This window comes from Phalacrocorax aristotelis, chromosome W (genome assembly GCF_949628215.1).
Source record: "Phalacrocorax aristotelis chromosome W, bGulAri2.1, whole genome shotgun sequence".
In the NCBI taxonomy this organism is placed as follows: Eukaryota; Metazoa; Chordata; class Aves; order Suliformes; family Phalacrocoracidae; genus Phalacrocorax; species Phalacrocorax aristotelis.
The window spans coordinates 18,266,134-18,290,510 of record NC_134310.1 but is presented as its reverse complement, the minus strand read 5'-3'; the positions used below and the strand labels follow the sequence as shown (position 1 = coordinate 18,290,510).

Genomic DNA, 24,377 nt, shown 5'->3' with positions numbered 1-24,377 from the left:
GACAAAGCTCTGTGAGGGAACATGAGCGAAGCAAGGAATTGGAGGATCTGAAGCTGACTTGGCACTAAGTAATTATAATCCCGGGCTGTGATTCTACAGCAAATTCCATCCCCCATCCCCCCCCAAGTTTGTTCCTTGTATAACCAAAGGACATTGTCTCAAAGCCTCTGGAAGTAAACTGAAGATGGAAAAAAAAAACCCAACAAAAAATCCCAAGAAAACTCAATACAATTTTAAAAAATACACACCTCAAGGAAATTGTTCTGAAATCCTTTGTCAGGCACTTCTAGAAGGATGGAAGAGAAATCTAGAGGTTCTCGGAGGAGTTATACATACAGGTTGTTTTTGGTGTACTCACAGACTGTAGATCTGTTCTTTAATAAGCATCAAAAGCCTAACAACATTTAGCAGCATATCTATTATTCTTGATGTACCAAACTAGCAGAATATTAATGTCAAATCAAAACCTGATAAAATATAGTATGTTAAACCCATTCTGCACAGAAAGCTGAAATCGCTATTCCTGTGTTGTATCTAGGATTATGCACCATCTTCAACCTGCAACTGATCTTTCTCTGTAGGCAGTCTTGCACAGATAACTGTTCCTACAAGGACTGAATTTTCATGTTTAGTTCTTTATTTTGCATGCAGGTGTAGGGTCAGGCAACAGCTGAAGTGCAGCTGAGTAGGAGGGAGGCACTCCTCACTTCTCCCAAGCCTCACAATGCAGTTCACTGCCTGAGGCAGCTGGTAAAAAACATGATACACACAGCAGCCCCTCTGCCCTAACCACATCTCTGAAAATTAATACCTGCACTATAGGACCAGGACCAGTAATTCTCTCTCCTCTCATCCTCTATTGTCCTTCCCCTATGAGGGCATCTCTTTTCTCCTCCTCAGTGTTTCCTTCCAGCAGAAACACCGAATTACCTCCCCATCCTCCTTCAACTACCCAACAACAACATGAAAAAAAAACAACCACCAACCACAGACCCCAAAATCAACAGTTAAGTACCTAAGATTAAGGCTCGCAAGTGTCATCTGCAGGTCCTAAAGCTGGCACCAGAGCTGCTAATTAGGAAAACACATCCACACCTCAGGATGTCCACAAACTCAGGAAAACTGTGCTTCAGTTGTACAACATTCACACTTTGAAGAGCACCCCAACAGGTACGAGGACTGAAATTAAAAACCCTTCACATTCTCCAGTCTGACATCGCCTTCACATCTGTGTTTGATACTAGGTTAATACTTACTCTAACACAAAATTCCTTTAGCTAAACTCTAAACTAATTGGGCTGAAAAGGTAAAGAACTTGGAAGCACACAATGATGAAGCATCAGAGACCCTCATGCTTCTGCCCTGGATCTTCAACCTCAACATCATTTTCCTACATCAAGTTTCCAAATTAAGATATTCTCAGAAGCAGCAACAGGACATATTACTTGCAGTACTTTCATCTGCTCATACCCCACTCTAGTCCATTGTCAGCCCTTGAATTGCTTTGTTATTTCCTCACTTTTCTCCTCCAGTTGCACAGTATTACTGTAACCAGAACAGCAATTGCTCTTAAGACAAGAAATTTCGTGCAGTTAAGGGACTGGCTTCGTAGTTTCAGCTGTAAAGTTTTAAGCAACAGCTTCTCCCCTTACTTGGTAAGGGACTTGGCACATTGTGGGTAGTTTAAAAACAACCACTGCCACCCTAGAATAAAATAAGCAAGTACTGCCTGAATATGCTATTGCATCACCTGGGGCAGGACAGGAAGCCAGAAGTTCACACTTGCAAACTACGTCACTGATTACCAAGAAACCTCCCCCGTAAATCCAGCAAAGGCCAAACTGTTGTGGTTTAGCCGGCAACTCAGCCCCACACAGCCGCTCGCTCACTCCCCCACCAGTGGGATGGGGGAGAGAATCAGAAGGGTAAAGCTCGTGGGTTGGGATAAGAACAGTTTAATAATTAAAATAAAACAACAACAACAAAAATGCAATGGAAAGGAAAACGAGAGGTGCAAAACCCGGGGCGGGTGGGGATAGGAGGATGAACCACCAAAACAACCCGCATGTGATGCAGCCGCCCGCCGACCTGCCGCCGCCAGTCCCCGAGCTGCAACAACCCCCACACACCAACTGCCCCGTTAATATACTGGTCATGGCGTCACGTGGTATGGAATGAACATCCCATTGGCCAGTCAGGGTCAGCCGCCCTGGCCACGGCCCCACCCCTCCCAGCCTCTTGCCCACATGGCAGAGCATGGGAAGCTGGAAAGATCCCTGACCACCACAGGCACTACAGTGAAGAGAATTAACCCTTTCTCAGCCAAAACCAGCACACCAAGATAAGCCAAACAGTTATTAGACACTTCCACAGCCAAAAAGGGAGAAATGTTAAGAAACAAGATAGGCATCCAGCTAAGAATACAGAAAATTTGAATATCATTTTAAGATTTTTAAAGGCACTAAAGTACAAAATATGACTGCTTTTAAAAAAAGTGCAGCCAAAACCACAGCATACAATGACAAAAATACAAAGAAAAAACCAGAAATTGACCCACTTCCAAGCAAACTGGTACCTTCCCTACTCTTGAAATAAGTACATCTGCAAATAACTGCAAAGCAGCCTGGCCTCTAAGAGTCTTAAATAAGTCCAGAGAGCTGAGCTATACATTTATTTTTTTAATTTATCTCAAGCAGGAATAAGAACTTCTTTTCCAGCTACTCATTATATAGAAACTAAAAACCAACCACAAAAACTTTTCCTGGATGCAGTAAACCCCCATCAACCTCCAAACAGTGAACTGCGCATATCTGTCCCTTGATTTTAAGCTCTGCACACAATTCTGTTCTTCCTGCTAGTAAAATGTATGCATGTCAGCCATTAGCATGCCAAATAACTTGAGATCCAGGATTTACCAAGCCAGGCTTGCTTTGGCCATCTGCCAGAAGTCCAAGGACCACACACTTCATCTGTGAGAAATGGAGCAGACTCAGCTATCATGTTCTCCCAGGACAACCTTGTTCTAACAAAGAAACAGGCTAGATGACATGACAGAGAAATCCATCTTCCCTCTGGGTTTTTTTGTGGGTTTTTTTTGGTTGGTTTGGTTTGTTTTTTTTTGGGGGGGGTTGTTGTTGTTTTGAGGGGTGTGTGGTTTAAGCAATTCAGAGGTACAGCTTTCAACAGTGCTATCGCTTGAGGATCAAGGCAGACAGGCATGGCTAGGTACTACAGTTGTCATAGCCGTGACCCTTTATGATCTGGCCCTACTTTTCATACCCCATGAGATTACTAGCTGTATGCTTATTTTTCTTTTGTTTTACAGAAGTAGTGAGAAGTCATTTTGGCAAATGGCTCCCAGCAATTATTATGTGGCTGTCCCCTTTTCAAGATGCTTACGATCAAGTTAATCAAGAAACTGGCCCCGCTCTATTAACTAAGGAACTTCATTAATCAACTTGCCAAAAGTAAAGACTATGGCAGGGAATCTAGTATCTGAGGACCAGAGCCTAAACTGCAAAATCCATCCTTCTCATATATACAATACTGAGAGCAGAACAGTTTGCCAGGCTCTTCCATCAAGTCTACTTCAATTTTTGACCTGTCTTTCAGAGACGGGGGAACACCAACAACATTATCAATTCATTAAATATAAGTGCCCTTCCCATACATCTTTAACTGAAAGCATTGACTTTATACAGCAAGATTAAAAAAGCAGGCCTATGAAATGCCATTTCAAGGCAACACCTAGACTCTCTTGTGTCCTCTGCTGCTGCCCCTGCGCACAGAACAGCAGGTTGAACAGGCAGCCCTATCTTTTAGTTGATCATACAAATCATTTGGAACAAAAACAGAGGGTGCCACCCTGAGCTACAGCATGATTTTATTACACAAGCAGGACAGACATAGATTTACAAGGCACAAAGAACATGCATGAAAGAGACCGCTTATTCTTCACACAATAAGTGCTCACAATATGCTCTGCGCCCCAGCTCTTTACATACTGCTCTCAGAAGTCACAGGCACATCTTGTCATTCATACTAACATTTGAAATAAACCCAAGATAAACACATTGCCTTGCTAAAAATAGAGTCACTAAGAGAGAATCAATTGTGATGAAGTTTCACAATTTGCTTAAACCAACCTTGAGAATCCACATGCCCTTGAGAATCCTCATCCACCCAAACCACCTCACCCCCCTTGTGACAGCAACTAGTGCTCAGGTAGGCTGTGAGGTCAGCTGGATCATATCTCCGCATTTGGTGAAAGCTAACTCTACAAGAAAACTCATCTGAACACAAAGCAGCAAGCTGATCCCAGCTGACTCCCCAGCCACAAGCACATCAGTGCCAGCAAGAATGAGCAGGTAGGAATGTCCTGTTCTGCAACAGCAGAACTCCAGACCAGCTGAAGCTGGTCACAAAAATTTCACTGTCAGCCAAGCTGGAAAATGACATCACTGTTCTCCTTCAGATTTGGGGGGTTTGTGTGTGTGGTTTTTGGTGGGTTTTTTTGGGGTGTTGGGTTGTTTGTGGTTTGTTGGGGGTTTTGGGTTTTTTTTTTGCACTAACAACAAAAGCAAGACAATGCTTACAGTGTCATTACACCAATATCATTGCTGGTCACACTGAGTAGCACTGTTTTATTTTTCCCAATTCTCAGTCTTGCCTTTTATTCAGATTGCAGGCATCTCTCTATGTTCATAGAATGCTTGGCACAAGGTTCTTCCGTTCTACGGCAATACAGGTTTACTAATATATGCCAAGCCACAAAGAAACATGGACCCTTTAAAGACTAAGCTATCAAACTGGTATGTCTCCTTTCCAGTAGAGATCAGAACATGCACTAATCTTAGCACAAAACCTACTCACAGGTTGTACAGTACAGGTGATGCAAGTGGGTAATAGCCTCACACATCCTCCTTGAAAGGGTCCAAAGAGAAACAATCCAGGATATAAAGAAACATCCAAGAAGTGAGCAGTGGTAAAAGAAGCAAGCAAGTTGACAAACTCTGAACTCACATTTCCAGAGACAAGACCACACAATCAGGCACTCCACCTTGCTGTGAAACTCTGAAGCAGTACTAGCTAATGGGCACACACTTTGATATCATTGAATTTGTTCACTGCCAAAAATCACATTTGTCAGTTTTAATTTGTCTTGCCCTCTGTGTTTAATTTCAGGAGGCTGACAGACAGTTAACACATGTTGACAGATGGCAAAGGATGGAGAAGGGAGAGACTTCGCCTGCTAAAGGGCATCTCTATCACCTACACTACCAGACTCTGAAGACAGACATGGGTATCACATGCAGTTGACAGAAAACCAAATAATCCTGAAACAAGAAACACCACCTGGCTATTTACTCACAAGCCACTGAAAGAACAGTGAATGGAGGTATCAATTACAGGCATCAGAGGTTTATTTACACTGAGCTTTGGTCACTGTTCAGTGGACTTTGAGTAGAGTTACAAACTGCGGGAGCATGACTTCTCATTCCCTCCCTGGGATCAGAAACAACCAGTCTTCTTGATTCTTCATTACACATGCAAAGCCAGAAGATATGCTAATTTGCAAAGCAAGTGGAAAATAATTTTCCCCATAGAGAGTCCATATTCATGGATGGAAAAGTAACTGTGCACTGTATTCTCACCACTACAACCCCAGGACTACAAGACTAGATTATAATTGTAGGAGATGCACAGAACAGACATGGGACCTCTTGAACAAATTAAAAGTCTCTAAGAAGAAACAAGAGCTGGTGATTGACAGCAGGGCATCCAAGGCAACATATGAATCTACCAAAGACAGAAAAGGTATCAGCTAGCATTCAGAAAGCAACCCATTCATGCCTTGGAAAAGCCACCTGAGAAACCACAAGAGAGCATTTGGTAACGAAGTTTTTAAACAGAAATATACCTATCAGGTCTGCTGGGGGGGGGGGGGGAAGCAAGCAAACATAAAAAATATTATAGTCCAGGCAATTATATTCTCAAGCAACTGGAAACTAATAAGCTGCTTGTATTTAGGGAATGATTTACAGCGCTCAGATTTTTTCATCCTTAACTTCACAATTAGCAAAACAATTATGTCCTGAACACATACACAGAACTAAGGGAACAAAATTAGCTGCAAAGTGATTCTTGAAACTTCTTTTTAGAAGATGCTTTATTCTTCATCGGTTCCTGAAGTAGTAAAAGAAAAGAAAAAGAAAGCTTCAGCAATCTTGTGTTCAGTGTTTGTCATAAGCTTGTCTCCTATATAAGTCTCAAAGTTTCTCTAGGAAGCTTGAACAGAAGACACTGATTACAAACAATATCTTCTGAGACTTCATGGTATGAGCCTTTGGTAATTTAGATGCCATGGTGACACACCCTAAATGTCCACAGCTCTCCGAGGTTTGCCTGCTCAGTCATTTCATTTGAAAAACATTAAGAAGCCCATTGCATACAAGATCAAGGAGATTCTTGCAAACATGAATCCTGCCTCAGAAAAGCCCAGGTGATTATGTTTGAATTTTTAGACACTTGAATGCTTGTACAGGTTCCATAATTCTAAATCTATCAGAAAAAGCATGCACCTTTAAGAAACCCAAATATTTCATTTACAGCTAGCCAACCATGAGCACCAGGATCCCAAACGTGAACACAAAGCCATCAAGCTAAAGCTATTGCAGTATTCATAATTCATATACAGTCTTTCACAATGCTGAAGTGACTTCTTTTGTAATCATTATATTTTGCTTAATAAAAGACAAGGTCCATCTGTAACATTAAGTCTAGCTGTAGAAGCATACACTTCATTGCAGCGTACGCAGTAGGAACAACAGTATGATTGAATCCTTCTTCAGCTCTGCAATTATTTGGTCCCAAAAAATTTTCTGCTAGGTTGCATTAATAACGCACTTGCCCATTTATCTTTGCTGTAGCAGCGCCGGAACTACAGAAATTACTGAACACAGCAAAATTGTTGCAGCTCTATAAAACATGCAGCCATCTTGTTAGAGTAAGCAAGATTTTCGAGAGCTTGTGTTTCAGCAGGAGTTAGTCTCCTGTAAGCTGTTCCATGAACAGCGCTTGGCTGCTGATCAGCCAAGGCAATGCACACATTGAAAAAGGCGGCAGAGATCTCTATTTCAGGCTTATTCCTGTTAAAAGACTGTTGTTTATGCAGCTAGACCTTGCTTAAGAGCTACTGCATGAAAGCCTCCCGCTGTGTAACTATGAATAATAGCAGAACATCTGAAATGGGAAAAAAAATTAAAAATTTAGACCACTGTCCCTTGCAAGTCAGTTCACTGAGCGCAGCTTCTGCACCAAAAAAAAAAAAAAAAAATAAATCTTAAGACAAAGAAACAATCACACCAACTGATACACTTTGAAGTTTGAGAGCTGCTTGATCTATACATTCCTTACAACGCTCAATTCATTTCCGTGGCACTAACCAACTTGCAAAGAACAAATTTGGGATTTTGCAGTAATTCAGTCAGAACTTCATACATGAAATTAGAACCCCAGCCAATGAAGTCAGGCTACTAACTCCGGCAGAGAGAACATTACCCAAGAAGTATGATCTCCTCCGTTTATTAGTCACATAGGACATTATTTTAATATTCCCCTATAAAGTGATGCTTTGGATCTGAAACGTTAAGAGACTGAAGAGGTTCCAATTTTTGCTAAAGCATATAAAGGTATAAAAGCAAGGGAAGTTATTTGAACACTGAAAACAGATTTTGGGGGGGGGGGGGGGAAATCACAAAGTGAAAAAGCAAAGGATAATCCTGAAGGTCTGAAATTTATTTAAGTTTGGAACATTTCTAGCTACTCTGAAGAATGTCTGGAGTTTAACCATAGTCTTTAGTTTTGTAGCAACTTTTCAAAGTCAGCAGCACAGAACCATACATAAAACCAAATTGCATAAGACTGAGCATAATGAAAAAAAAAGTCTTACTCGCAACTTCTACAGGCACATTAGCTACCACTTAGCAAAGCTAGCGCATTCGTTAACTTTGCATCTGCAGGACAAGAAGATCCAACCCCATTGTTGCTCTCCATCCCACAAACAGATGTAGATAGCTCCATGCAGATTAGACAGATGCTGCATCTAGGTACAGGCCTTGCGTTCAGGTTTCCAGCCATCTGCGTAGTGCTACAGATGAGAACGAGTGATTGTTAAGCATTACCTTAATTCAAAATTAATTGTGCACGACTTCAACTCTGCTCCTGATTACTTCCTAATATTTTCCTTAGCAGTCTACATACTTCCGTTATGGTAAGCATCATTTGGGGGTGGGGGTGGAATAATTAACAGAGGAAAGAGAAAGAGGTGGCGCTTACTGTGTTGCATTTTGTCCCACACACCACTTGTCGGTGGTTCAACCACTGGGAGGCAAACACTTTATTAAAAGTTCCAAGGTGAAATTCTCTCTCCTTCAGGAGGCTGGGAAGCTGCTGGGCTGCATATCCGTGCAACAAGTGGTGATAGCTGGACTCATTCAGCATCCTGACCTCTCTACTTTTCAGATAGTACACCAGAGACCTTTTCACCAGGGGGAGTCTTTTCCTTTTGTGAACTGAGTGATCCCACCCATACTGTGGAAAAGAAGCATGGAAATTAGATAAAGCAACTAGAACAAACTTAAGACATGACCCTTCTAAATTCAAATATATTCTCAGCAAAATACTGAAAACTTCCAAACTACCCATGGAATACCATACACAAAAATTAACTCAGAAATGCTGATACACCTTTCAGCAACATAAAATAAAACATAAATATCTGCTAAAAAAGTAACACCGCAATGATATTAAAAACAGTACACAGCGGTTTGGCACCATTGAGACGCCAGATGCTTAGAGAAACAAGAGGAAAGCGAGAAACACTGTAAATAGTGCTTAAGAGAGCAGCCCCGACAGCCCCCCACCGTAAGCTCGCCAGGTTTGGGGGTGACACCGCGGGGGCCGCTCGATACCGACCGCGCCATTCATCGGCCTCCTGCGGCCCGACCTGGGGCCGCCCCGCAGCATCGCTCAGCCCAAGGGCGGCGGGGACCTGGCGGTTACCGGCCGAACAGCTGAACCCAACGGGGGCAGCGCCGGGCGGGGCGGGCAGCAGGAACCCGGGAAAGCCCCCGGCAACATCGGAGCAAGGAGCGGGGGCTGCCTATTGTACCGTACTAAGACACCCACCACCACCGGGGCCGAGACTACTCATCCCCCTACCCCAGGACACCTTCCTCAGGCACCGGAACACCCCCAACCCTTCTTCCCCGCCCCAAGCGGGTACCGGGACACGGAAAACCCGTCAGGTTCACACCCCCCCCGCCCCGGTCGCCAGCACATACTCTCCCACCGAGGGCAAGGCTTCCCCCCCTCCATACGCCCGTTCCCACTCCCCTTGCCTACCTGCTCCCCACGGAGAACCCCGAGCCCCGCGGCGGCAGCCGCCGCCGCTTTCCGCTTCCTGATAACTGTTTTCCGGGCCATCGGAGGAGAACGAGGAGGACGAGGAGGACCGGCCGAGAGCCCGACCCGGGCCCAACATGGAGCAAGAGGAAGAGGGGGAGACAGCCGCTGGGGAGTGGGGCATATAAATGCGGGGATCCGGACCCAGTCACTGTCTCCACCACTGGCCCCACCGACCGTGCTTCACGACATTATACCCGGGATTTTTTTTACGACAGTCGCGTCGCGCCTTTGTGACAGCTCCCCCGTCCCATCCGAGAGCCTCGTTTCCTAGCAACCGGAGGAGGCGGGGGGGGTGAGCTAGCTCGCCCGCTCTGTGGTTGCCATGGCAGCGGGGCCTCGCCGAGGCGGGGCGCGCCCCCTGGCGGCGGTGAGGCTCGGGGAGAAGCATCCCGGTCTCGCCTCGTGTCCGTTCCCCGCTACTCTGCACGGATCGGTGGGGCTAGCTGGCGGCCTCCCCGGGCCCCGTCAATTTCAGCATAGGAAAGGTGCAGGATAGCTATTTTCTTTCTTCATTTTGATAGAGTTAGAGCTGTTGTGACTAAAACTTGTTGCTTTGGGGGAGTCAGAAAGGCTTCAAGACAAGAAGCGCCTAAACAAAAATTTACGACGATGACGTTTGACCTTAGAAAAGCAGAGGTACAGAACCATAATGTGGCGATTCATGACACATACTCCGTATTCATGCACAAGCAAAGCCAAAGCCGTTTATTAACAAAAGAGCAGCCTTAATATAGTCTGCCTCCTGAGCTAGTATTTTTCCCTTCTCTCCACCTCTGAATGTGTTCTATCACACTAGCTCCACATATGGCATAAACATAGATAAGCACGCTCTCCTGCTTCGGTGCTCCAGCTGTGCCCCTGACCTTCTGTCCTGCATATCAAGGCCTCAGTTCTGTGTTTTTGTGGGTTGTTTTTCTATCCCACAGCTTGCGTCCAACAAGGGCGATGAGATCTCCGGTGCTGTCACGGGAGGCCACATTCACTTATTCCACACCATAAAGATAAGGAACTGCAGAGCAAACACTAAACCAGAACAGACCATCCCTCAAGGACAGTATATACGTGATCTCAGAACTGAGTTTGCGCAAAAGCAAAAGTTAACTAGCGGACACAGTGAGGAAGAGTAGCTCCTTCATCCAGAGACCCCTGACGACCACCCAGAGACACCAACGGGCATGTGCAAAGGACATTTGCACATGATAATGAGTTCTCAGAACATTAATGAATAGGTATATCTTTTCTTGGAAAACTAATGAATATGTAAAGCTTGCATAAGTTATGCAACTAACCCTGTGCGGGCACGCACATGAGGAGGGGTGATCCCCTGTGCGTCCAGCGCTGCAATAAAGAATACCTGCTTAATAGTAATTCAGAATATTGAGTCCTGATTTCGGCTTTTCATGGCATCACTGGATATGGTGCTCCATGTAGGACGTCTTCTATGGCTTATGAGAACCCCAAAATGACTAGTCCCTATTCCAAAACAGAAAACCAAAAAAAATTAAAGAATACCTTTATTGTTTAGATGGTCCTTGTCTGCTCCCACAGTGATCCGACTGAGGCAAGGAGTCCCTCCAGGAAATGCTGGGGGTAGTGGTGTTAGGATTTGAAATAGTAACATGAACACTGCATTTCAATTGGTCTTTCTGTGGAGTGCTGTAAGAGAAAACAGAGATTTGTCTAGGTGGAGAGAGTCTGAATGGGTTACCCCATTAAAAAGAAGGAAAAATCCATCGTGCACTAATTCTGTGTTTTGCACCACTGCTATTGGTAGCTTCCCAGGCAGATGGACCATGAGGTTTAGTTAAAGTCATAGAGTCATAGACACAGTACCAAGGGATGGTAGATTAACCATCACAGGCTGTCCTGGCTGTAATATTGTTGGTTGTTCTCTTTCCCCAGTGAGTGGAGCACTAAGTTCAGCTTTTACAAAGACTGCTTGGCTTACAGGGCTTCCAGTAGGCCCATATAAATTATTTAATTGATTGAGTGCTTTGGGAAGTCTTGTATCCCATTGAGCCTCGTGTGGTTTGAGACTCTTTTTTTAATAAGCCATTAGCTCTTCCTACCACCCCATTCAATTGAGGGTAGTACGGGGTGTGGAATACCCATTTAATTCCCTCTTCTTTTGCCCAGTCTTGCACTTCCTTACACGAAAAATGTGAGCCCTTATCACTTTGGATAACATCAGGAGTAAGTAGATTTGCGAACCAAAATGATAGCCCTTGCACTGTATTTCACCCATCAGCTTTTCTGACTTTTAGTCGCCACGAGCAAGTCAGAGACTACTTCCACTCCTGCAAGAATGTACTGATATCCTGCAGAGGATTTGAATGGTCCGCTATAATCAATTTGCCATGTAGACCATAAAGTTTTCCCTTCCTTGATGTGTAGAGGTGGTGCTTTAGCAGGATGATCTGCTAGTAATTTCGGTCTACACTGGGGACATTCTGTAAGAATAGTTTCACAAGTTTTCCTGTTTATAGGCCAGCCTTTACTTTGTGCAGCAAAGTGCTTCTTTGCCTGTGTGGCCTAGGTTTTGATGTAACCATTCTCCCAAGCGATACCACTCAGGATCTAAGGTGATTGTCCTAATTTTAGTTAGCTCATCTGCCTTTTGATTCCACTTTGTGGCTGCTTGATCATCCTTAGCATGAGCTTTTACCCATCCCATCTTGAAAGGTGTTCTCCTGGCTCTATCTAGTAATAATTGCCAGTCCTTGTTTCTCCAAACTGGAGATTTATTTACTTCCCACTTCAAGGTTTCCCACTGACAAAGCCACTGTGTGGCACCGGCCCACACAGCATAGGAGTCTACATAGATTATTTTTGCTCCATTCTGTGCTGCCAAAACAACTGCTCTTATTTCTCCTACTTGTGCACCGCCTTCACCTTCTTCTATTACCTGTTTGCCGGTGCTAATATCGAATGCAACAGCCTTATATTGCCATTTCCCATTTATCCTTTTTGCTGAAGCATCCATAAACCAAATGTTTTCTGTTGGTGTACCCTCAGTGAGGGGTGTGAGGGGTGGTGCATCCAGAATGGGTGAAGGTTTAAAAGGCTGTAATGCTAAAGGGTCTGTGTTTATGGGCATCTGCAATTTAGAAAACTTAGTGTGTCCTTCAGTTAACTGTATATTTTCTGCAACTCCTGTTAGGTAAGCATACCATTTTCTGACAGTGGGTTTTTGTGCAACTCTTTCTGGGGGAGCAGTCCCCTTTAGGATTGTTTCTAGTTAATGCAATGGTCCTCTAGTTTGTACAGGTTGTCCCTGATGTATTTTCTCAACCTGTTTAACTGCTCAGACTAAAGATAAAAGTCCCCTTTCCCATTCAGAGTATCATCGTTCTGTTTCTTTGAATGCAGTTGAGCTAAACAGTAACGGTCTTTTGGGCCCATTGGGGCCAGTTTGGAACAGGTTACAGTAAGTAGCATGTTCAGCAAAACCCCATTCAGCTATAATAGGGTCATGGACATGTACTGGTCCTAGTGACTGATATGTTTTTAATTCTTCAGGTAGGGTTTTGACTGCCTCTGTACATTCTGGTTTCTACTCCCAGGGTTTGCCTTTCCATAAGAGTGAGTATAATGGTCAGGAAATTAAGAGAATCCAGGTACAGGCTTCCTCCAATATCCTAAAGTTCCTGTTACTTGTTGTAATTTCCCCCTTGACTGGGGCATTTGCAACTCTTTGATTTTTCTTAAGGTGTCTGGAGTTATTACTGCACTGCCTGCTATCCACAAAGTACCTAAAAATTTTATTTCTTTACTTGGTCCCTGGCGTTTTCCAGGTGGAATCCCAATTTCTGCTTTATTTAGTGCTTGCTACACTGCTGCTGCCACTTCCCCCTCCCTTTCAGGGGAAGTTCCTCCAATTAGGATATCATCTATATATTGATACAGTTTCGCATCTTGAGGGAGTGAGACTGTCTATAAAAGTTCAGAAAGTGCAGCATGAGCAATTGTGGGTGAATGTTTATATCCCTGTGGGAGTCTGTTAAAAATATATTGTATTCCCTCCTAAGTGAAAGCAAACTTCTATTTATCTTCCTCCTTTAAGGGAACCATAAAGAACATATCTTTGACATCTAGCGCTGCCATCCAGGGCTGCGCTGCTGTTTGCAAAGTAGCCGTTAAGTTTGCAATGTTTGGCACCTCCAGCTGTCAGCAGGGCTGTATTAGCATTCAGGCGCCGATAAGCAATTGTTAACCGCCACATCCCATCTGGCTTCCAAACTGGCCAGACAAGTGAGTTATATGGGGAGTGGGTTCTGGAGATAATTTGTCATTTCTCCAAATCAGCTATGACTTTGTTATCCCGAAAAGCGGGTTCGTTCGCCTGGTGTGCAAAACGCCAAACTCCACACAGAGCGGAGGTACTTTAGTCAAGTCATTTTTGCGCAAAGATGGGCGCTAGGTGGTAACCCACAAAGCTAGCCCCCCGCACCGAGAATCCACAGGGCATTTATACAGTTAAATGTGTCAGTCACAGCTAATATTCACACCCCCAGCTAATAACCAGTTAATTTCTTTCTCACTTGGATGTAAAGGTACGGCTCCCTTTTAATTTACCACGCATGCTCAGAGAGTGAGGGACTTACTAGAGGGGGGCGGTTCCTGGCCTATGGGCCTGATTTTTAATATTATAACGAGGACAGTTCCTGTACTGGGCACTTTGTTTTAGTTCTTATCTACATCCCAATTAGTTGTTCTCCTCGACTACACACTTCATCACCCCGTTCTCAGCGGCTTCTGAGGCAGGATGTTTGCTTTGATCAGTCTCTCAGCTCTCCTCAAGGATATAGTCGTAAAACAAGTGCTTCCCTATCTCTCAGCTCCCCTCTCTGGCCACCAAATTCTGTTTTGCCAGGCTCGCATGGTTCATTGTTACGGCTTAGCGGAAAATTCTATTTTTTGTGGGACATCAAAGCGATAATTCTTTTTTTGCTAGAACCTCCCTTTCCACCATCCTCCCTCGCACATGCACAGTTGCCACCTGCGTTTTGGGCAAAACTCCTCTATTTCGGATCAAGGCCCTCTCAACAGTCTGAAAACCTGCTGCTAAAGCTGCTCTTGGGGATAAGCACTGTGCTCCAATGCACTCCGATGGGAGTGCCCCCTTATCTGCACTGGGCAGATGTGCAGCCCCTTGTGAGGGGTCAAGGGCAGACGTCGAGGTGGCCATAACCACTGAGGGAAGGGGCTGAAGCGTATGGGGCGAAATGTCCCCTCTGGGCCCGGCTCATCACCTTCATCCATCCCCCAGGGGAGCCTGTCGCTGTACCCAGCTAGGAGAGAGGCAGGTCCGGAGACGGGCCCAGGAACCACCGGGCACCAACACCCCCCACCTCCGCCCCGCCCTCTGCGGAAAGAGGCGGGGCTTCCTCGCCCCACCCCTCCCTCTCCCTGCTGAGGTGACGTTCACCGTGAACACATCCGGATTGGGCTGGTGGTGGCAGGTGATCTTGCGGCGTGACGTCAGTGCATCGCCGGGGAGACGAGACGAGACGAGACGAGACGAGACGAAACGAAGAGCAGAGCAGAGCAGGTAGACGGACGGACAGACAGACAGACAGACAAACAAATAAGATGGTTATGGAGGTGGTCATGTGATGCGGGTTTCGTAGGGGTGGGAGGTAGGTAGTGGCCGTGGGGATAGCTGGAGCTGCTAGGTGTCGCGCAGGTAGAGGGGGCCGGTAGAGGGTGCGGGTGCTGTTTCATTTTGTAGCGGGGCCTGGGTAGGGGGTTGTAGGTGGCCGCTTCTCGGGCCCTCCGCCCCGCCGCCGGGCCAAATTTAGCCGTCGCGTCTCTTTGTCTGAGGTGAGTGCCCCCCCCCGCGCCTCCGTCGTGATTCAGCAGATCTGAAGTGCTGGTGGGGCGGCTCGCAGGTTGTGGGTGAGTTCCCTCGGCCACGGAAGGGAGCGAGCCTGTGGACGCTGCGTTAGCGTGTAGCCTTGTTCCGCCTTTATAGCTTCTCGATATTCCTTTTAAAGGTACCGTTTAATGGAGTTGAGAACGTATGCGGTCAGCTCAGAGGGATGGAGTCCTGGCATTATGTTTTGGGCTGAACTTGGGGAACAGAGGGAGGTCAGGCAAGTAGGGTGATACTCCTTTCCCTACCCTCTTCTGCTTTCTGGCAATTTTGGGGACTGCCTGAGTCAAGGGAATACCTTTCTGCTTAATAACCCTTGATGAATTTGCCTTCTAAGAGCTGACTGCTGTTGAAATTCGAGTAAGTAGTTAGTGTCCATGATATTTGGAAGTAAGTTCCTCCCCAAGGTAACCAAATCTAATGTGAAGAACCAAAATATCTGTGTTTGTTTTGGGGGCGTGTGTGTTTTTTAACAAATTACCTGAAGGCAGGCTTGACAATTTTTGGCTCTTGTCTTGTGAAAACCATAGTACTCATCTTCCCTATGCCACTTGTGAGTTTAGACTTCTCTTGTATTGATTCTTTGTGTCTCAGGCTGAAGAGCTAAGATCTTGTTTACTTCATGGGTCCTAGTCCTCCATGTCTCTGTTTGTTACCTATTTCTGGATCTTTTCCAGTTAGCTGTTTTGTTTTTGAATGGGGAAGAGGATTGTATCTTTCTCTGCATTTGAGATGCAGACATACCATGGATGTATATGCTGGTGTAAGAATACTTCAGTCTTATAGTTTCTAGCTTCCTGGTAATGCTTTGTTTTCTGCTTAGCTCAGTGCTTACTAGAAGTAAAACACTTAACGCTTCTATGAAGCCATTTAGTATAATTCAAGAACTGTCTTCTTGAGTTCTGATAACTCAAAATCTATAATTTTTAAAGGGAAAGTTAGGATTGCTTTGTTTTTCTTTAATTAGTAAAAGAAATTCCAATAGATGGAAACGAGTAATCACCTTATCAAGTGTTTTATTCATCGCATCACTTAAATTCCAAACAAGCAAAAAAAAAAAGTCTCATGATGTTGATGTCTCATTAAAATAGAGATAAGCAGGTGGACTCTGGCACTTGGCTGCACAACTAATATAGCTGCCATCCTGGACTCAGTAAAGATGTATTCATGTAAAATTTAAGCACTTTGAGGTGGATATTCCAAAATGAAAAGTGAGTATTGCCAAATTAAGGAACAACTGAGTTGGTACCGATGATATAACTTCAGTGGCTGTGCTGCTGATAGAAGGCATACTGCATCTTATAGCCTGTTATGGGGTTAAGAGGCTTTTGTGGGAGCTTGGTGGGGGGGAATCTTGCTCCAACTGTGATCTAGGGTGTTAAGGAAAAAGGAAGAGGCAGTACTGCAGTTAGCCAGACCTCTTCCTTGCCTTCCTTATCTTATCATTGTCCTCAGAGCATGGGACTTCCTGTCCCTGTGCAGGCACTCCTGCAACTGCTGGCTTCCTAGGGCTGACTGCATACCTGGCATCTCTGCTCTGCAACAGTGTTTTTCAGGGAAGGGGGGGAGGAACAACCTGTTTTGGCCTCCTGTTCTCCATATGAAACTGAGCTATGTGTGTAGCACTGTACTAGCCATGGGAAAGAGAATGGGGCTGAGATGGTACATGTGGTAGCAACATAGCAGAGTTGGACTGATTTATTCAAGGCCATGTGCAGGATGGTGTTAGGTTACAGTACCATGGTAGTACTGCTACTTAATGACTTCAGTTTTCTGTGCATGCAGAGCTGTAATTCAAAAGTGGAAGTGATGCTTTCGATCACTATTGCAATTGGGCGACTTAAACCTTTTAGGCAAAACCTTAATTTTAAGGATGGGGGAGAGAAAACATGTAGTTTTTAAACTTAGCTTTTGCAAGCTCATGGTTTTAGTCTCAGAAACAAAATTGAAAATGATTGCACCTTTCTTGTCTTACTGGCTGGATCTGGCCTGCAAGACAAAAAATCTCTAACAGAATAGGAGTCAGGTTTCTGGACCGATCCAGCAGACCACCTCATCTAATTCTATCACACTAGCAGCCAGAGCTGTTTTGGCTGGTGCTGGTGGCAAAAGTGCTGTAATGCCGCAGAAAGCATCACCTTACTTATCCTCTTCCTTTCTAATTTTATAAGCTTATGGTTTCATGTTGCTTCCACAAACTTTAGGGATTGATAATTCAGGACATTAAATATTGTTGTCAGTGTCTAGTCTCTATATCATAAGTTTTTGACATCAGCCTGTTCCTGTATTTTACAGTTGGTGCTGGGTTGAATATTTTGATAAATTGATCTGTGAGAAATTTAGTTTTACTTATTAGACAACTTCTATCCAGTCTTCTCTGGCATTTTGTTTTTAACATAATCACTTCCAGTCTCTTCAGTCATAAATTCCAGAGCTTCAGCTGTCATTTTACAAGGATCTCTACCTAAAGGCATTACTATTTATTTAAAATTGATCAGTGCAATTCAGATCAATGTCAGTGTAAAGAAGGTCTAGTGGAGCTGTAAATTAAAAGCTCTGGAAGATGTTTTTGAAAACTGTTGTTTGAAGAAAAGGCAAAGAAGGGTTGCTTAAAAATCATAAATAACTTTCTTGTTTGAAAAAGTAGGCCTTCTAGGGTGCATCAAAGGTTGGTTTCTCTTCCCTGTATTGTGTCTGTTTGCTCTGATAACTAGGAAGGCAATGCTATTGATCTTACAGTGTGTACCGCTCTACAATTGATCATTGGGATTGCAGTTGATTGATACAAGCCTGAGCTCAGTTTTTCTGTGTTAACTACCTATGTAGGTAATCCTCTCTGGTATGCAAGTGCATTGCTTAATGCTTTGCCCCTCCGACTTGGTTTGAATAAGCTCATGTTCTGTGTCCCTAATGACCTTTTGCAGTCAATGTAGTCTTGTATTGAAGTCTCCTAAGAGGAAACTGAGCATTGGAGTTTTTCCCTCTCTTAAATGACCAGATTTATTCCAAATCCTTGCACACATGGGGAAGGCATTTTCTTAAATGTTAAGAAATACTGTCTTTCCTGTGGTTGGGAAAGTTTGAAAGAACAGCTTGTATGTCTAAACTTGGATGTGGGTTTTTGGGTGTGGTTTTTTTTTTGTGTGTGTGTGTGGTTTCCCTCTCTTTGAAAGGCTACAAGGTCTTTTCAGAATCCTTTAAGCTTGCAATGTACTTGAAACACAGAAGTATATCAAAGGGAGAACAGAATATCATTGCTCTGACTTAAGTTTAAATCTTTTCTAGAAGGGAAAGCAGATTGTTTCGAAATACCGTGTTACATTAGAAGTATTACAGTTTCTAACTGACAGAGTTCAAATGGAAATTCTGAGCTTGTATTTTCTCAGCTGCATTTTGTGTCAAACTCTTACATCAGAGTAACACTTCTAGTGGGGAAAACAGAAGAACATGAGTCCTATCCAAGTAGTCGTCAGTTCTTCAGCTGGAAGATGGTCTGAATATGAATATACTTAAGCTACTTAGCTATTGGTAGTTGGTATCATGGTAACTAGTAATAAAGAGTTGTGAGCTCCTAGTTAGTCTTGTCTATGTTGCTGTAGATCAGTGTTCATGATAATTATCTACTAGATTATGTGAAAGACTTGATTTAAGCCCTTTCTTTCTATGATTCTATGTTTGTGTTTGCACCATTTGACATATCTAGGCAAGCAGCAGATGAAGCCATGACTAAAATTACTGGTGAGATTTATTCTCTGAGTTTGGGAGGTTGGATTTCTAAGAGTATCCGTATTACCAGTTGTGCTATGTCAAGTGTTAGCACTGTGCTTAATCTAGATATAGAGATGTGCTTATGTGTTCAACTTGATTTACTTCATCAATTCTGAACTCTAAAATAAAACTAGATTCCTAGTTTATAAACACTCTGCAAAGTAATTGTTAAAGCATATGTATTTCCTTTTCTGATACAGCAAAGCCACGCTGGGTTCCACCCTAATGACTAATACAATCACGTGGTGTCCTTGCACAGTAATGTATAGTTTGAAATAGTTCGAAATAGAAATATAGGAGGCACATGTATTAGGGAAAGGAGTTTATATTAATAAAATCACCATTAATCATCTGGAATAAAATTGTGAGTGGCAAAAAAGGACAGAAAAGCTTTATGCTGCATACCTTCTGAGAAAATGTTTTCTTAATTTTTTAATTATTAGGTTACTACAAGCAGTTTATTGCTAGTCTGTTTGACTTCTTGGTAGAAAAAAAAGCTGAAAGATTGAGATTCATTTTGCTTGCTGTGTTTGTAACAGTATTAAAAGAAGGTGTTTTATTGTGCTTTTCAGAAAGCACCTTTAGGTTCTTTAACTTACTCATTCCCTCTCTTCCCAATAATGTATCCCCTAAATCAGGTGTGAGTTGGAGTTTTGCAAACAAATGGATGGAAAAACTATGGTAGTATAAAATAACTTTGCACTTGAGGGGGTAATGAACCATAAAGGTTGGGGGGGGTGTGTAGATTTCTGTATTACATGCCTCTGAGATTTGTGTGTTCCTTATAAACCTAGATTTGTTAATCAAGCTGTAATTCTATCAGTGGTCATTGGCTGGCAGGGCTCTTGTACCTGCAATTACTTTTACAACTAAGCATATAACTATTTGAAGTATCATCTTCTAGATACTATTCTGAGGAATAATTTAAAGAAAATGTTTGGGTAAGGAAATTCTTTATCAAGTTTTAATCAGCCAAATATTTGCATTACCATTTTAATCTGAAGAACTATCAGACTTTGAGTTGGGAGGGAAGATGCATTTCAGGACTCCCACAGTTGATAAGGAGTCTCATGCTTGCACAAATGCAAAATGCAATACATTTAAGCCAATGAACTCTGTGGAAGAACAATTCCTAGATTTTGATTAGTGTCTTAGCAGAGGGCAGTTTTCAAAATATCTGCAGTTACAGGCTTCCTGTAAAAAGATCATAATATATTTCTAGACCTGTGAGTGCCTGTGCTTAGTAATGTAATTTCTTTACAAAGAAAATACAAGTAAAGATGGTAAAAAGCTTGTTGCTTTTAACTAACACTATTGAATTTATCTTAATTTGTATGCAAAGGGAAAGCTAGCAAATTTAAGTGTGGTCATAAATGTAATACTGTTATGTTCTGTAATCTCTTCTACATGAAGATCTTCAACTGGAAAAGCCTTAATAAATACAGCTTAAAGTATCCACAAGCATATTATGAGATGCAAGATAAATGAAAGTAGACAAAGGTGAAGAAGCTGAATGTGGCATGAATGGCTAGGCGGTCTAAGCTGCTTTTGGAGCTGGGGATGGACTCTAGAAATAAACATTTGGTTGACAGAATGGCTGTGCCACATCTGTTTGTGTGACATGATAATATCCTTTTCATACCTGAGCTTCCATATTGCATATGCAAGTAGTATACAGTTCTGAAGGTCTGCCTGTCTCTTGGGATGTTCTGTATGTGTTAGGATATTGGACTGATGAAGTCCTAACTTCTACCTCTCTGCCTTCTCTCCCCTCTCCCAAGGAGATGAACACTTGAAATACACCAGTATTTAGTGCACAGATCTAGCTATATTCTGGATAAATTAATTCTACTGAGTAATGTAAAGGTCGTCTTTCTTTCCCTTCAAGTTGGGAGAGAAGTTGTGTATCCATTTTACTACAAGCCTTCTTCAAGGCATAGTTCTCCTGTAATTTGATGTTACTGCAGGAATGTAAATGTGATGCTCCTGTTCTGTCATTAGGCAGCACTGGATTTATTTGCTAAAGTAAGCTGGATTGACTCAGACGCATGGGTTATAAAAGAGGCAGGCTGGGACTGATTCTCAGGTTACAGGAGAAAATCTGATATCTCAGTTGAGGAATGGTCAACCCATAGTCTTTCCACTTTCCTTTGGGGGGAAAAAAAAATCTTGCTGCTTTGTCATAGTAATGATGGTCTGTTGAGATAGATCTCTGTACTGTTAGTAGTCCCATATTGTTGCCAGTCTGTTAGATGTTTGGAGAGGAAAAGCTGTGGGTATGACTGTTGGATGGTCGTGAGACAATCTTATCTAGCAACCTATTCTGGTCTAGTTATAAAATAGAAGTAAGGCTAGATTGCTGAAGCTGAGTCAGATCTGTCAAAATGTCCTGAGGAAATGAAGCTAATGCATCCTTGAAGGCTGCTTTTGCACATAAAATGAGCTGTTTCTGTTTAGTTATTCATTGCTTCAAATATTTCAGGGGTTGCATTCATTACTGTAGCTGCTGAAATTTCTAACATGCAGGAAAAAAGTTTATACCACTGAGCGAGACTGGATATATAGTGTATAACAAAATTGCAGACTTAAATGAATTTGAAGTAGTAACTTAGAAATTAAGTTTGGACTAAATCCAATTTCGTATTATCAATCCAGAAGCACATCCTTAAGGCTTTTATAGTAAGATAAAAAGCTGAATAGGAGTGATTTGATAGGGAAAATTGGGGGGGACAAAGATATTGATCCAAACTTGAGAGAATGCAGTGAAAATCTTGGGGTAGATGTGGATTTGGGATTCAGGAAATACAAGTTATGTTCTGGCTTTATTGCTGGCTGGACTGGATTACTGTGGGCAAACTGCTTCAGCTTTGTGCCCTGTTCCTCACATCTGCAAAAGAGGGATAGTTTTACTGCTGGTTAAGTGCCTTGAACACTATTTTGAAGTGTCATATAAGAAATAGGCAGTGCTGAGGGTATAAGGGAACTTTGGCAAAACTACTTTCCATTACCTTTACCAAAAGGTAATGAATGAAAAGTGAGCGCGTGTGTATAAGGGTATTCAGTTCCTGGCAGTCTGAATATCCTGTAGCCTTCTAGATTTAATCTGAAAGTAGTGTCTCTGTGGTCGTGGTTTCTTTTCCATTTTCTATTCCACTTGAACATGAAACTCTAGTTCAGTCTTTATATGATAGGCTTGTAATTGTGTGTGTATGTTTGTCACCCCCAGTACCTTGCGAGTTTCTGGATTTTGCTCTGTACGTTTGTGATAAAAAGATGATTCTGTGTTTGTAGTGAAGTGCAGGCTTCCAGTCTACACTAGTCCTTAAACTCATCTACCCCAAACATTAACTACAAGTATAGGATTGCAGTGCTGGGAGGGCAAATGGAATTGTTGTCTTAGAGAGAGAAAGCAGACCTTTTCAGCTGTGTGTTGTTTGGTTTTGTTTTTCTTAAGTGAGGAAATGTAAATCTTTAAACTCATTTTATATGGAAACAATTGGAATTAAGGTAGGTGGGTGTAGAGGTTATTTTATGATGCTTAGGTATCTACTGAGTATCTTGTCTGAATGTAGCTGGTGACTGCATAGCAGGGAGGGAGGAATGACATGTATGATACAAAAAGGCTTTCTGAAGCAGTATGTAAAGGTGAGTGTAGCAACTGGAGCATCCATAAAAGTTACATCTTGGGGATTGGGTAGTTGCTCTGCTTTCCTTCTCAGAGGGTAAGGGTTGTCTGTGTGGTTTGTGCATCTTCACTACTAGTAACCTCAGCTGTGGCAGTTGCATGCATAGAATGAACCTTGTTTAACAGATGTACTGACTCTCTTTGTTTTTTCTCTGTTGCTTTTGTGGCTTCCACTCCTGAACTTTTCAGTCCATTGTTGGACTGTAGGCTGAACCATATTTCCATTTAAACAGCCCTAAGTAGAGGGGCCTTTGCTGTTTGAGAACTCCAAAATCCAGATATTGCTAGGAAGATGTTTCTGCTCAGGACTGGAGTGTGCTGCCTTCAGGTAACGTAGGTCACTGAAGTTTTCGAATACATGATATAGCAAGCAGCTCATATACTTATGTTCTGTTCTTGTAATATATCCACTATAGCTGGGGGCAAGCACAGTTTGACTTCTTCACACAAAGATAAATTTCAACTTTTCTACATTAGACAAGCTCGCTCAAAACTACTTAACTTCCTGTGTTCCCAATGAATTCAGTTCCAGAAGTGTACTTGGTGTGGTTACCACCACTTTGCTGAGCCTTTTCAGGTGTCTGCTGCAGTTTCCATCTGTCAGAGGTTGTTGGTTTTTTTTGATAGCTGGTAATGATACTTCTGTTTCTATGTTTTTAAAGAGCAGAACTTAATCTTTGCTCCTAGCTCTGGTGTTCTCTAAAGTTAACAAGCCTTTTCAAGAAATAATTAACGTGTAAGTATTCACTTTAAAACTGTTTCATGCTCTTTATGCTCTGTTATGAACCAGTTCCACGTTTAAAATGAGCGCAACTTGCTCATTTAAAATATGACTTAGAGTCGTAGAATAGAATCATAGAATGGTTTGGGTGGGAAGGGACCTTTAGAGGCCATCTAGTCCAACCCCCTTGCAGTGAGCAGGGACATCTTCAACTAGATCAGGTTGCTCAGAGCCCTGTCCAACCTGGCCTTGAATGTTTCTAGGCATGGGGCATCAACCACCTCTCTGGGCAACCTGTTCCAGTGTTTCACCACACTCACTGTAAAAAATTTCTTCCTTATATCCAGTCTAAATCTACTCTCCTTTAGTTTAAAACCATCACCCCTTGTCCTGTCACAACAGGCCTTGCTAAAGAGGTTGCCCCCATCCTTCCTATAGTCCCCCTTTAAGTACTGGAAGGCTGCAATAAGGTCTCCCCGCAGCTTTCTCTTCTCCAGGCTGAACAACCCCAACTCTCTCAGCCTGTCCTCATAGGAGAGCTGCTCCAGCCCTTGGAGCATTTTTATGGCCCTCCTCTGGACCTGCTCCAACAGGTCCATGTCCTTCCTGTGCTGAGGGCTCCAGAGCTGGACACAGGACTCCAGGTGGGGTCTCACCAGAGCAGAGGGGCAGAATCACCTCCCTTGCCCTGCTGGCCACACTGCTTTTGATGCAGCCCAGGATACAGTTGGCCTTCTGGGCTGCAAGCACACATTGTTGGCTCATGCCCAGCTTTTCCTCCACCAGTACCCCCAAGTCCTCCTCTGCAGGGCTGCTCCCAATCTCTTCATCACCCAGCCTGTATTGATACTGGGGGTTGC

General features: G+C 43.2%; 2 protein-coding genes across 8 annotated transcripts in view; one reads left to right on the top strand and one right to left on the bottom strand.

Moving 5' to 3' along the window:
• The window catches only part of LOC142049366 (DDB1- and CUL4-associated factor 12-like), a 42,517-nt gene extending 32,796 nt beyond the window's left edge, over window positions 1-9,721 (bottom strand). For both annotated transcript variants that reach the window (XM_075077025.1, XM_075077024.1), the window contains exons 1-2: window positions 9,406-9,721; window positions 8,338-8,592 (exon numbers count right to left, since the gene is read on the bottom strand). In XM_075077025.1, the coding sequence (XP_074933126.1) occupies window positions 8,338-8,592; window positions 9,406-9,486 (336 nt within the window). In that variant the 5' untranslated portion in view covers window positions 9,487-9,721. The remainder of the gene's footprint in view (window positions 1-8,337; window positions 8,593-9,405) is intronic.
• Window positions 9,722-14,889: 5,168 nt separating this feature from the next.
• LOC142049629 (ubiquitin-associated protein 1-like) overlaps window positions 14,890-24,377 on the top strand; it is a 60,901-nt gene continuing 51,413 nt past the window's right edge. For 2 of the 6 annotated variants that reach the window (XM_075077499.1, XM_075077489.1), the window contains exon 1: window positions 14,890-15,019. The gene's annotated coding sequence lies outside the window, so the exon portion shown is untranslated. Of the gene's footprint in view, window positions 15,108-15,163; window positions 15,367-24,377 lie in introns of those variants that run through there. The other 4 variants (XM_075077495.1, XM_075077491.1, XM_075077490.1 and 1 more) reach the window with 4 other exon arrangements.